This window comes from Anabrus simplex, chromosome 1 (assembly GCF_040414725.1).
Source record: "Anabrus simplex isolate iqAnaSimp1 chromosome 1, ASM4041472v1, whole genome shotgun sequence".
Lineage (NCBI taxonomy): Eukaryota > Metazoa > Arthropoda > Insecta > Orthoptera > Tettigoniidae > Anabrus > Anabrus simplex.
In genome coordinates, this window is record NC_090265.1 from 584253065 (window position 1) to 584267930 (window position 14866).

At 39.1% G+C, this 14866-nt stretch overlaps 1 protein-coding gene across 1 annotated transcript in view; it reads right to left on the reverse strand.

The window, feature by feature from the left end:
- LOC136880826 (alpha-1A adrenergic receptor-like) overlaps window positions 1–14866 on the reverse strand; it is a 336774-nt gene that overhangs the window by 262882 nt on the left and 59026 nt on the right. Inside the window, 1 exon segment of the mRNA XM_068228990.1 lies at window positions 11021–11061. Coding sequence (XP_068085091.1) covers window positions 11021–11061 — 41 coding nt within the window.

Below are 14866 nucleotides of genomic sequence, written 5' to 3' on the forward strand. Positions count from 1 at the left end.
GATAAACTAAATGAACACTACATCTGAAACTGAATACCTGAAAAGTTAAAAAAAAATTAGTGCTTACCGGATGGCGGGGCCAAGAAGACCCGTACCTTGGAAGGTGACCGTTCCCTTCAGTGGTCAAACAGAAAAGACGCCCTTGCAGAGCAAGGCTCCAGCGACAACGCTTCTCCCCGGAAATTATGAAATCTTACCACGGCCAATGAGCGTACGATGTTTTCCTTCACCTACCAATCACATTTCCTTTTATTTTCTCCAACAGGAGCGCAGAAAAAATAGTGCTGACAAAGAACATTTAGGAAGCCTCTAGAAATTACGAAATTGATGCAACTTTACGAAACCGGAAATCTCCCACGCCGATGTGGCGCGTGTGGTACAGGATGCACCAGAATTACCATTACAATCAAATAATTTTAAAATCATATTAACTTCAAACCAATCAAACAATTCCAAAATTCACATACTGAGGAGAAACCAAAACAAACAAATGAATAAATACTTTACATACACAATTCATTGCCGTCTTCCGAGTCCAAATAATCAAATCCCAATAATCACAACATATCATAAGTACTGCCACACTTCTTTAAAATGAGAAAGTCTCGAAAGCATTTGACGCCCACGCACAGTAGGGACAACATAGGCCTTTTCACGGGCAGTTTTTACCCATCAAAAAGAAAACGCCTGAAAAATTTTCCAAAGAAATCTCTTAGGCGTCTTTCGAAGTATAAGTAAATATCTAACGGTTCTGTAGAAAGGGCTACGAAGTTACTTAATACCCTATAAATCTACTGTGGTGCAAGAACATAAACGGGTGATCCCGTGTGTATGATTACATATAGCGAATGGGTTTTTAATGAAGTGCATGACGGAGAAATTGATTAATAATGTTATTGCTTTTTACGTCCCACTAACCATATTCTTACGGTTTTCGGAGAAGCGGAGATGCCGGAATTTAGTCCATTAGGAGTTCGTTTACGTGCCAGAAAATCTACCGACACGAGGCTGACGTATTTGAGCACCTTCAAATACCATCGGACTGCGCCAGGATCAAAACTGACAAGTTGGGGTCATAAGGCCAGCGCCTCAATCGTCTGAATCAATTAGCCTGGTGAGAAGTTGATTCCGATCTTATTCTCTTCTCAGACGAAGCAGAGTTTCACTTACTTGGATACGTAAATTCTGAAAACAGCCTATATTGAAGTGCCAAGAAACCAAATTTGATGCATGAGGAACCTCTTTATAACGATAAATTATGGGCGAGAACTTTTAAAGGTTAGAATTTATCAGGCAGTCACTCTATCTTGCTCTCATGTTGCCCGGCCGGCGGGAAGCTCTGTCGAGGCCTCAGCTGCGGTTCTGCCTTAACTGGATGATCTTCTATTTCAAGACCGTGTATTAGAAAAACCAGAAAAGTAAGTTTTTCGTTTTTTTAATTTTTGCAGTAACCTACTAAAGTCAATGCTCTCTATCCTTTGACACTAACAAGAGTAATTTCGTCTTAATGTTGAAGAAATAGCCAAATTATACTTGCACATTATTCATGAATTCAAAACAATCCCCGATAAGAACCAGATAGTTGAATTATCTCATTAATTTTCTGAATATTGTTAAAAGTGGTTTCAACCAGATAAATCAGTTAGTGTTATGTGCAATTCTGGTTATTATGGACGTGGACATTATTGTCTTGTAAATGAATTACTGGCAGTGAATTTATACAGCTACCTCTGTTAAAGAGAACTATTAAATCTTATTAGCGAGCAATACACAAATGTAACTTACACGTTTTGGTGTTGACAGGTCCACATAAGGAAATAATGCCTGGTCAATTTAGGGCAAGTCACTCTCATTCACGATCCAAACAAGATACTTCATTCATTGTTTTGAATTAAACAAAAACCAACCAATATCATTAATTAAACAGATGTTTCATATAACGCAGACAACATTTTGTGACTCGGTGATTTCTTATTGTTTAAAAACAGAAAACGCGACCCATGAGAACTTCAATTTTTGACTTATCTTTTTATTCCCTGGAATGAGTGATATAGAAAATGGAGTTATGATTAAAAACTAAAATGAAATGTAATATGAAAAAGGTATAAATTTGAAAGCAAAGACAGGGATTAACAATAATTTAAGATTAAGTAAGTTACTTAATGGAAACTCGAAAAGTGCACTCTACATCGAGGAGCGAGTGTCTTGACCACTGCACTTCGAGAGCGCATCTGTGAATGATATCCTACATTACAGCTCATTTCTGGTGTTTGACGATCGAAACACTAAAATCTCCCAAAACTGAAATCCATTCGAGAGAATTTCTAAGCAGTTATTTTATGTCGTACTCCTGCAGATTAATCTCACGAAAGCTGGACAAAATTGGTGTCCGACACATTATAAACTCCCGTTGTTTGTCGGTTCACCTCTTTACAATAATGAATCTAATCTGTCCTCACAGGGACATATTTTTTTATAATGTCACGAACATTACGTCTAGAAAAGTTCAGCAGTTTGGCATTACTCCTACTAGAACATCTCCTTTCTATTTGCATAACTTATAACAAGCGTGTCCTTGCTCAAACTTTGCTTCGGATATTCACACTCCATTTCTCGTTTGATGATTCACAAAGGCAAATAAACAGAACGACTGACGTTCAGTACTACTAAAAGCAACTCATTAAAGGAGAACGTTGTATACTTTGCAGCAGTGACTGCATGCATTTCTCGATATATTTAAACATATCCAAAGAATATGTTTTTCAAATAGTAACTCATATGTGTATCAATTTTGTATGAGGGTGCTGCTGAAGAAACACATAATCCGTAATTTTGCTCATTTTTGACATTAATTTCCACCCCTTCTCATGTCCACGCCGATGGGGGTTGAACACGGATTTCAACGACGTCCGGAGTGTAACTATCCTTCTCAGCGACCCCAAAAATTATGGATTCGACAGTGTTTTAGATTATTTTTACATCTCACCCCCTCCCACCCCACCCAGAAAAGTATGTATTCAACAGTAACATCGGTCGTTTAGCTATAATTACTTTTCGTCCCTTTCCCTAGGGCTTCTAGAGGTGTATTTCCCCCACAGTATTTTTTACAGCTAGCAGGTAATCTTATTTGTACCAAGTTTAGTTGACGCCTATACTGGAAGACACACACAAACATCCATAATCTCGGTCAATTGAACATTTGTGTCACTATTCATCTCATCGACTCCGGAAACTATATATTCGTCACTATTTCCTATATACACCCGTATATATTATTTTTAATTAGAAGGATGAGTGCAAGAAGAGGTGGTGATGATTGATTTAAGGGAAAGTACAACTAGGAGACTATCATCTACATAACAGTAATCAAAAAGGAAAAAAGGAACGGATCCGACACTTTCAAAAGTAAAGATATCGACCAGAGAAAGACAAGGGCCACGAAGGGTTTTAAAATGGAAGACTCCCTAGGCCTCGAATGCTTTAATACCATCGGGGTCAAAAATTCAGAAATTCAGAACACCTAGGGCCCCTTTTAGTCACCTCTTACGAGAGGCAGGGAATACAGTGGGTGTTCTTTTACCGCCCCCACCCGCAGGGGAAAGTGCAAGAAGAATCCCGGTGGATGCCGCCATCTCAAGATTGTCCTCTACCCACCTGAACCCGTTTACGATCCATTTTGAAAATTTAGCACAATTTTCATATTTTAACGTATATGGTCATGAAGTTTTTACGAGACAAATTGAACGATACCAACTGCAACACATTAAGGCCAGAGATTCACGTCGCAACAATCACGATTTCAACGCAAAATGACGTACGCCTTCACCATTTTCACTACATCACTGATTATTGAAACTAAATTTGGAGAATACTTCCATCTTTCACATTTTTAATCGTACATTAAGTGTTTGGGTATATTTTATAGTTGCATCGTTATGAAGCCGAACTTACTCTATATTCCCATGTGGCGCTTAAAGTTCAACTCGGGATACAGTACACGATTAGAATGAAAGTCGTAGTGTACGTCAAAAATAAGAAAGGACAAATTTTGTAATACATCAGGAGGTCCATGTTAGTCTCTAAGTGAAACGTTATCTAATGCTAGTCTAAGGTGATGAGACCCACAGAGAACTTCAAGAAAGTGGATGTAAACTGTGGTTGAAGGTAAGAGGTGCAGGGTACACCAAGGAAAAGGAAGCTTCATTTTATCAAGCATGGTATGTGGAATAAGGGTGGGAGTGTGAGCAGATCCAGCAGACTAGTGGAGGGCACTTTTATACCTCACCCTAGGAACTGTAGACAGTCTTCGATGGTGATTACTATGGCTGTGATGTTATTGACGTAAAGAATATTTTAAAAATACTCTTTAAAATATTAAAAGCGTTGTTAAATGACCTAATAAGAAAATGCATAATAAAATATTAAAAATAATATTCAAAATTAATGTTTAAAAATCCTTCATAAATAAGAAGTTAGTCATAAACTTACAAAGTACATAATAAAGACCTTTTATTTGGAGTCTGCTCGAATACAAAAAAAATACGCAATAAGATGAATATTGGTTGAAAATTAAACAGTTTGAAAAGAACTCGAAATAACAAAAGACGATTTGTGAAATTAAAGTCTAAACATTTTTTTAAATTATAAGAGACGGCTTGAGAAATTAATTTCTATATAATATAAATATGACTCAGAAACAGACTCGAAAGAACAAGGATTAGACTATTTAACATTATATTAAAATATTCTGTTTCAATATTTGTATAACTATTAGTAAAGGGTTTCAGACGTAATTTCATAAACTAATATGATGAAAAGACAAAAGGGATAAAATGATCCAAAATTCTCCAAAATATGACCGAACAATTCCCTAAAATCAAAGGAAAAGTTCTTAAAATATAAAAAGCACAAAAATGTAAAAAATGCAAAAGAAATGCAAAATATAAATCATGTATTTGTTATCGAGGTTCAAGGTCAGTTTGTTTATATTGGAGCATTGCACCTGACCATTCAATAAAAGGATGACATGCTATCAACATCCGTATTCTAATGATTACGATATTCTAATTACCATAAAACTATATGTGTAAGTGCAAAATTCAACGGCTAGAAAAAGATAATTTTTATTTGAGACAACCTGGATGTGTTGCTAGACTGCCTGAATGCCCTGTGTTGATCGTATTTCCTTCCCCTCGGGACGCCCGTCTCGTGCTCATGTATAATGTAGCTATACACTAGTTGCCAAAGAAAAGGAACATATATGTGAGTAATCAATAAACGTTGTGTACCTTATCTTTCATACGGATGGCATGAATAGCTAACATCGTGATGAATTTGTAAAGTGGATTTACATTCAGGTGTCGTCATTCATATTAATGAACAGCACGGCGTCTTCAAGAAGAGTTGATAAAATATTATGTACCTCACTCGTTCAGAGGTGCGTTTATTGGATAAGAGTAACATCAGAGAAATGTCACGTAGGTTTAGTCAGCTGCAATATTCACCTCAGAGACCATCTAAACTATTACTGACAATGAAAATCATTTTACTGACGGTAATAATTATATGAGGCTCATGCAGGTGTTTTTTGTCAGGGTGCTGAGATAGTCGTATGTAGGTTGTTTTGCGCTTTTTCTGCACGTATCATTACAATAATGCACATGGATATTTAAGGTTATAGGCCTGATTTTCGAAAGGTGATAAGTACGCTTTGACTGAAATCTATTCAAACGGAATCATTTCAGGGCCACGAATTGTTCTGTCAAAATTTATCACCAGGTACGTGGCCAAGACTGCACACACACTACGTGTAAAAAAATAACCTGTTAACGTTTCTAGAGGTGAGAACCAGACGGTTCTATATGATGTTAATTTAATTCTTCAGAATAGCTGTTCAGAATAGGTTTAGGTTATTACAATATTTCAATGTGAAGATACACGTTTCTACTTGAATGCATTAACGATGTAGTAAACTAGCATAAAAGTAAACAAGTATTTTAATAACGTTTTACAATTTTTGCACCTGGATAACAACTTTCAGCCAGCCCAGTGGTGTAGGGGTAGCGTGCCTGCCTCTGACCCGGAGGCCCCATGTTCGATTCGCGGCCAAGTAAGAAAGCCGGTGTAGAAAGCCAAGAATAATGGCCGAGAGGATTTGTAGCTCGTAGTATGCAAACATTCGGGTTGAGCAGCGGTGGCTTTGTAGGCCATGGTCTTTCTGGGTTTTTGCGCCATGGCGTTTGCTTTTTGGTTTAGTTTTCGGATCAAAACATTTCAGTTTGAATTCAAAAGTTTTTAAAGTACTGAGCGAGTCGGCCGTGCGGTAGGGGTCGCGTAACTGTGAAACAATGACTAACAATGTTTAGATTTGCCTTGCATGTATTCTCCCAGCAATTTACAGTTCCCTTTGATGGTGAAATATTGTACTCTGTTCCTCTACAATGATCTTCCTTACTCGTAAGTCACGATAACATTGCTATATTTTTTGGCTTTCACATCTTTTTCTTTGCCAGATACCAACAACTGTATTAATAATTTCACATTATAAAGAACATCTTGCTATATTTACGGATACAGTAAGACGAAAATGTAGTAAAGTGAGGGGTCCTCGAGAAAGCATTTCTGAATCAACTGAGGCTGAATGTTAGACCATTTCCTATCACTTTCCTCTTTCTTTTCACAAGCTGTTCCGCAACAGGTAGGAGATTACGGTACAGTTGCGGTAGTCTACTGTTGTAAAAATAGGAAACCGTGAAAAACCACCTTCAGGGCTGCTGATGTCAAGGTTTCAGATCGTCATCTCCAGAATGCAAATATACAGCTGTCCGGTACGGTTCGTGTCACACAGTTAAAACGTTCGTTCGCATAAACTCCAAGGGAAAGATATAATCGGACATAACCGCCATTTTATTGTCATTTCATATATATTACCTCGCATCTACTAATCACAGAAGATTGCTAATCATAGTGCTCCAATGCTCATAAAAGGAAAAGGATCTGTGATACATATTCATGTGGTCCAGAAACAACAGAAATACTGGGACAATTTCAGTCTTTTATGCTAATAATTGCCGTCTTAAGTATCTGAAGAATAATATGATATCGAGAAACGTTCTGTATTCGAAACAGTATTTACTTGTGTATCTAGTGTCCAATCACAACGCATTACTAGAGAGAGGTGCAGATTTTTGGTACCCTTTCTACTAACGTGGTAAAAATGAAATGGCGTATGGCATTTAGTACCGGGAGTGTCCGAGGACAAGTTTGACTCGCCAGGTGCTAGTCTCTTGATTTGACTCCCGTAGACGACCTGCGCATCGTGATGAGGATGAAATGATGAAGACAACATACACCCACCCCCCATGTCAGAGAAATTAACCAGTGCTGGTTAAAATTCCCGACCCTACTGGGAATCGAACCCGGGACCCCTGTGACCAAAGGCCAGCACGCTAACCATTCAGCCATGTAACCGGAGACTAACGTGGTAATCCGAGACTATAAAAGAAAGTTGCTAAACTGACGACGTGTGATATTCGCATTTACAAGATACAAGGCATGTTAAAATCAAAGAACCATGTGAATTACCTACGCGGTTCGAGTCACTTAGTTGTGAACTTGTATTAGGGAGATTATCGGTTTGTACTCCACTGACGTCCGCCTTGAAGATTTGTTCCGTGGCTTCCTATTTTTCACATCAAGTAATGCTGGAACTGTACTTTAATTATGGCCATGGCCAGTAACCTTTACAATCTTAGCCCTTTACCATCTCTGCGTGGCGGAAACCTTCGAGGTGTCAGTGCAACGTTCAACCACTAGCAAAATAATAATAATAATAATAATAATGTCAGCATCATGTCGGTTGATTTACTGCCACAGTAAAGAAATACTGCGGGACAAAATTTCAGCATATCTGTGTCTTTGAAAACTGTTGAAATCGTTAGTGGGATTCTCCTGAGTGAAGTAAATAAACGGTGGGTTTAAACGAGTATCCAGTATTTGGGAGATAGTGGATTCGAACCCTACTGTCAGCAGCCCTGAAGATGGTTTTCCGTGGTTTCCCATTTTCACACCAGGCAAATGCTGGGGCTGTACCTTACTTAAGGCCACGGTCGCTTCCTTCCATCGTCACCATAATGCTCCTCTGTGTTGTTGCGACGTAAAGCAACTAGCAAAAAAAAAAAAAAAGAAAAGCACGAGGGCAGGTGAGTTCGACTGGCGTGAATTTATTTACATCAGTGATTTGCTTCCCGTTAACAGCTGTAGTGTGTATGTTTTCGTACGGTTTCCGCTGAACCAGCTGCCTGGCCGAGGTGCTAGTGGAATGTTCAGTTCTCTCGGAAGGACTGGGTTCTATTCGTTGTCAGTTCACTCAGCCTAAACCGAAAACTACTACAAGATTACTTCCGAGAGGCAAAGGCGGCTGGGGATACAGCTACCACTCTATTTCATTTAGTCCGAGTTAAGAACTGCGGAACTCTTTATTTTCACTCCTCTTAAGATCTTCACGCCGATGCATTTTCTCATTTGTTTTCAGTTGGTGTGACTGAGTCAGGCTAGGCAACTGAGCCCCGGAACAGATTTGGAACCAGGCCATTGGCCTTCACTGTCCCCTCCTCTATCACTTGCCCTGGTTTACGAAGGTAATCAGATTATGTATACTTATGTTGATTTTTGAGTCCGTGGCACAACAGCCTTCACACTCCACAAAATAACAGGTAGGAGAAAATTCAGTATTCTTCTTCCTTTATTTCCTAAAGAAGAGAAATTAATTTCTAAAAAAATGTGTCCTCGGTAGTTCTTTTGTTTGCCAGTAAATCCACCGAGAGGAACCTGAGATACTGGAGCACCTGCAATTTCTTTTGAAGTTGCTTTACGTCGCACCGACACAGATAGGTCTTATGGCGACGATGGGATAGGAAATGGCTAGGAGTGGGAAGGAAGCGGTCGTGACCTTAATTAAGGTACAGCTCCAGCATTTGACTGGTGTGAAAATGGGAAACCACGGAAAACCATCTTCAGGGCTGCCGATAGTGGGGTTCTAACGCACTATCTCTCGGATGCAAGCTCACAGCTGCGTGCTCCTAACCACACAGCCAACTCGCCCGGTGCACCTACAAATACCACCGTTCAGACCCGGGATCGACCCCACAATTTTGGAGTCAGAAATAACATTGTAATGTCCGAGGCAGTCAGTCTGGAAAGAAGAGAATGTAAGAGTTCTCAAGTATAAAACAGATGTGGAATGGACCTTGTCAAACGCCTCACTTTTTCACAGATCACCGAAACATGGAAAACTCGCAATAGATTTAGGTTGTAGTAAATTATTGTGGTGATGAGCCTCCGTGGCTCAGGTGGCAGCGCGCCGGCCTCTCACCTCGGGGTTCCGTGGTTCAAATCCCGCACTCCATGTGAGATTTGTCCTGGACAAAGCGGAGGCGGGACAGGTTTTTCTCCGGGTACTCCAGTTTTCCCTGTCATCTTTCATTTCAGCAACACTCTCCAATATCATATCATTTCATTAATCATTGCCCCAGAGGAGTGCGACAGGCCTCGGCAGCCGGCACGTTTTCCATCCTCGCCGCTAGAAGGGTGCCTAATTCATTCCATTCCCGACCCGGTCAAATGACTGGAAACAGGCTGTGAATTTTCATTTTCAAATTATTGTAGTAGGTGACCGTTGTTATGAGTGCAGCGGAAGAAGAAGGGAAAGAGGAATAGAAGTTGGGAATATTTCCCTACTGTCGGATTTTTTATTATGGACACTCGAGTTTAGGCTTTAATTACAAACGAACCAATAGGCCTATGGAAATTCGAGTTATACCAATATTTTCTTTGTTTAATTCTACATTAGCGTATATAAGACGCATTGTATTCGACGTTCATTAAATATTTTTTTTATTTGTGGTTGTATTAAATACTGCCCGGGTTTTTGGCTGCTTCTCTACGAAGCGCTCACTTAGGAATATATACAAGGAAAACGACTTGTCTGATTCTAATGAAATTTTTATTATGTTATAACCACATGTATTTGTAGTGTAATACTCAAGTTACAATTTTTTTCAACCACCCCGAAAAACGTTCTTATCATTTTTCTAAAGCAACTCTTTCTCAGCCCAGGATAAACGTACAGCAGCAAACGTGGGCTTAATTTGAAGCACGCAGTGATGGTTATCAGAAACTACAACAACTGTAACCGTAGAGTGTGATACCGAATTTATGAAGAGTAATATTGAAGGGAGGTTTTGTCCACGCCGGACCGTGCTATTAACAGCAGGCCGGGTGGTGAAATTGGGCGCAGTGTTGCCGCGTTCAGTAGTAATCACGCGCGCAACGAACACAGTACACTCGCCCCGGGCAGTTGTGAAACGGAATGCCCGTGACCTTGGTTTGTCCGGAAGCTATTTTCAGTTTTCCTATGTTCTGCATGTTGACGACGTCACTTCAAGATGCCTCCGAGACTGCCGTTATCAGAGGGTGAACTTGCAATGTTTTTTTTTTTGTTATTTGTTTTACGTCGCACCGACATAGAGAGGTCTTATGGCGACGATGGGAGAGGAAACGCCGAGGAATGGGAAGGAAGCAGCCGTTGCCTTAATTAAGGTACAGCCCCAGCATTTGCCTGGTGTGAAAATGGGAAACCACGGAAATCCATCTTCAGGGCTGCCCTCAGTGGGGTTCGAACCCACTATCTCCCGGATGCGAGCTCACAGCTGCGCATTCGTAACCGCATTGCCAACTCGCCCGGTTTGCAATGATTTTGAGTGCTATTTTTTCTTTCAATGTGAGGGGGAAAAAGTAGGGGACAAGAGGTTCCCTGTGTACCAGAAGGTGGCAAATTGTCTTGGATTATCGCTGTCGTCAGTGAAGAGAGTAGGAGCCGCTTCAAAGGAGGAGGATGGAAATACGTCATCCAGGTCATAATTTTACACATCGGAAGTGAAGAACGATTTCTTGACGGTGCAGAACTTTGTTTTAATGGCAAGAAAAGTAGTGGTGATTACCAGAATGAGATGAACTCGACGCATTATGAAGAATGGTTCATGAAAGTCCTGAGTTTATTGCCTCAAAGTTCGGCTGTCGTTATAGATCAAGCTCCATATCATACGAGGGTCGATCCTTCATCTAAAAAGCCGAGCATGTCATGGCTGAAACGTGAAATTATACATTGGATAACGTCAAAGAATATTTCACTACCACCTGGAGTTGACGATTATAACAAATTAACTAAATCAGAGCTGATTAGTTTCAAACGCCGGTAAAGAAGCTGGAACAACTGACTAAACAACTTCGACCAGATGTACAGATTATTTGGTTACCAGTGGCCCATTGCGAGCTTAATCCAATCGAGCTCATTTGGGATTACGTAAAAGGGAAAATAGCAAAAACAAATACGGCTAACACATTAGAAAATGGTACAAGCATGGAAGCAATTTACGCTTTATGCCGAGAAGCCTTACGTACCGTGACCCCTGAACTCTGAAAACAATGTATTAAACACGCGGAGAAAATTGAAGACCACTTACTGGGAAAAAGATGGACTGTCTGAAAATATCCCTTATTTCGAGTCAGTCATAATCAGCATGAATTACAGCAGCACCGATTCTTCGGAACACAGTGATTTTTCAGACGAAGAAAATTGATAGAATTAAATACCGTAAATATATGTAAATAATAATACAAATAACTCTTGCAAAATTGTACAATGTGATATTTATAAATTAGGAAGTTAACCATTTTTAAACCTGTCGTTGAAGGTCCAAAGCCCTTATGAGAAAAGGTGATGGGAAGTGGAATTTATAAGAGGAAATAAAATTACAGGTTGAAAGTAAACGAATGAAAGTAAACGAAAAGCTGTGTTCGTTGCGCGCGTGAGTACTACTGAACGCGGCAACACTGCGCCCAATTTCACCACCCGGCCTGCTGTTAATCGCACGGTCCGGCGTACACAAAACCTCCTTTCAATGTTACTCTTCATAAATTCGGTACCACACTCTACGGTTACAGTTGTTGTAGTTTCTGATAACCATGACTGAGTGCTTCAAAACAAGCCCAAGTTTGCTGCTGTACGTTTATCCTGGGCTGAGAAAGAATTGCTTTAGAAAAGAACTTTTTTCAGGGTGGTTGAAAAAAATTGTAACTTGAGTATTACACTACAAATATATGTGGTTATGACATATAAAAATTTTATTGGAATCAGACAAGTCGTTTTCCTTGTATATATTCCTAAGTGAGCGCTTCGTAGAGAAGCAGCCAAAAACCCAGGCAATATTTATTATGACCACAAATAAAAAATATTTAATGAACGTCGAAAACAATGCGTCTTATATACGCTAATGTAGAATTAAACAAGGAAAATATTGGTATAACTCGAATTTCAATAGGCCTATTGGTTCGTTTGTAATTAAAGCCTAAACTCGAGTGTCCATAATAAAAAAATCCGACAGTAATACCATTAAGGTCACAAAGGAACAAGAGTTTAGCAAAGCGGGTTGATAAGTAGGACTTTCTAGCACAAGTATCTTCTTATTTAGTTCTTCTCCTGGGTTGAACCATGTTGTTGGTTTCTGTACATTGCGTACAGTTCGCAAACATTTCGAATACATTGCAGTATTCTTTGTCAAGGTGTCTGGAATACCCCTACTCGATCGGAGGTAATCAGTCTCCCAGGCAGCTAAATCAAGTACGAAACTAGGTATTGTGTTTGCGGTACAAAAACAACATAATTCAACACGGAAGAAAGAACTAAAAAACTCAACAGTCGTGGAATCTTCATATCGTCGTTGCCGGGACAAAACCTCCTATGTGATAATATGTTTTGGAGATATACTGACCCGCAGCACATACATTGTGAAGAGCGAGAATGCCTTGATAATATGCACACGATATTGCACCTTAGATGACAGAACATTACCAGCCAAAGTTCTAAGCTAAAATTATTTCACATAGGAGGTTTTGTCCCGGCAGCGACGATATGTTATTATTATTCCGCTCTTCCCACACCCTGATGGTTGCACTTGACTCTGTTTTACGGCCGTATGTCCTTCCTGACACCAACCCTAATGGAGGGATTTGTTCACAATTATTACAGGTTTCTGTGTTGTTAGTAGAGCAATTTTTTGTATGAATATTACAAGGAGAGTATTGAGACAACAAAACACCCAGCCCCCGAGGCAAACGAATTAATCATACTCGATTAAAATCCAAGGCCACCTGAACCAGAGGGCTCGACGCAACGAAAAGGATTTAGGCAGTCTAGCACAAGTATATCGAAGAAATATTAGGGTCGACTCACCCTGAACTACGTCACTGCCACACGTTCCTTCAATTTCTGAACCCCTAATATACACTATGTCTAAACAGAGGCGTTTATTTCAAGATGAACACTTAGTTTTTAAAATCAATAAAGCGGTATCAGTGTGTTTTGTTTATAGCAAGACACTATCCAACTAGTCATCAATACAGCCCTCTTATCACTCAGAGTTCCACGACATTGATGGAAGACAATTTCCGTCAATATCTACCTTCGATTTTGATTAAATTCCATTTGTTTTGAGATAACTTGGTCTTAATTTAATGTTTGCCTTCAACATGAGATTTTTTGGCATGTGGATTTTTCTTTTATTACTGTACTTGCTTTATGTCGCACCGAAGAGATAGGTCTTATTGCGACGAGAAGGAAGCGACCTTGGCCTTAATTAAGGTACAGACACGGCATTTGATTGATGCGGAAATTGGAAATCACGGAAAACCATCTTCAGGGCTGTCGACATTGGGGTTCGAACCCCAGCCACTTGCTCGGTACATGTGTATCTGCTTCTTTCTTTTATTCCTGTACTATTGCATATCAGTCATAAGTACTTTGTTTTTAATATTTCAGAATAATTCCAGTATGTTTGTTTGTTTCTTAAAGGGGCCTAACAGCTAGGTCATCGTCCAGAATTCCAGTTTATTCCACACGTTCAATTAAAATAATCTGAATGCATTATCACTGGAAAACAGTTGTCATTTCAAGCACTCACAATGTATTTCATCCTAATACAAAGTCTGATTTTCTCATCAACACAATCAAACAATCCATTCTTTCATTCTGGCTTTAATTATTTTATTTACGCATGTTTAGAATTTTCAAACGAACAGTTCACCAGATATTAACCTTTCAATGGTTCATATAAAACCAGTCTGTCAACTGCAATAATTTGGATTACAATAAGCACATTACTTGCAATGGAATAAACCTCAAAACTGTATTTGGTTTTCATGTTCAAGAATTGGATGAAATATAATGAAGTGATTTATAACGGAACAAATAATAAAGTTTAAATTTTACAGAAGATAAAATACTGAACTGACACCACATGAAGGTAGGTTCAGTGAAGATAAGAACCTGAGACACAATTTCGTCTTTCTTTGTCGTCCTCTACAATGAACCCAGAATCACCAGTAATATCATCCAAGCCTTTTCCCTAAGGGATCGATCAGGATAATGAGGCAACATTGGTATTCATCCTTATGTTAATACTCTCTATGCACCAAATCACAAATTGTAATTTAATTTATTTTGTTTACGTCTAGTGTATTCATGTATAAATTTGTCGTGATATCCCGGACATTAGCTATCACCTGTCATTTCTGGCAAATTAACAAACAAGTAATGCAAAATACGTCATTTATCCTGCAAATTTTTGGGAGATATTATCTTTTTTACGTTTAATCAGTCCTAAAACTCTTAGTAGGAAAACTACTCTTAAATAATGATGATGATGACGATAATAATAATAAATTTAGATCTACAAAATTCATTCGATATTGTTGATTGGACCATGCTATTTTGAGATTTTGAAGGTGATCGGATTAGATAACGAGAAAG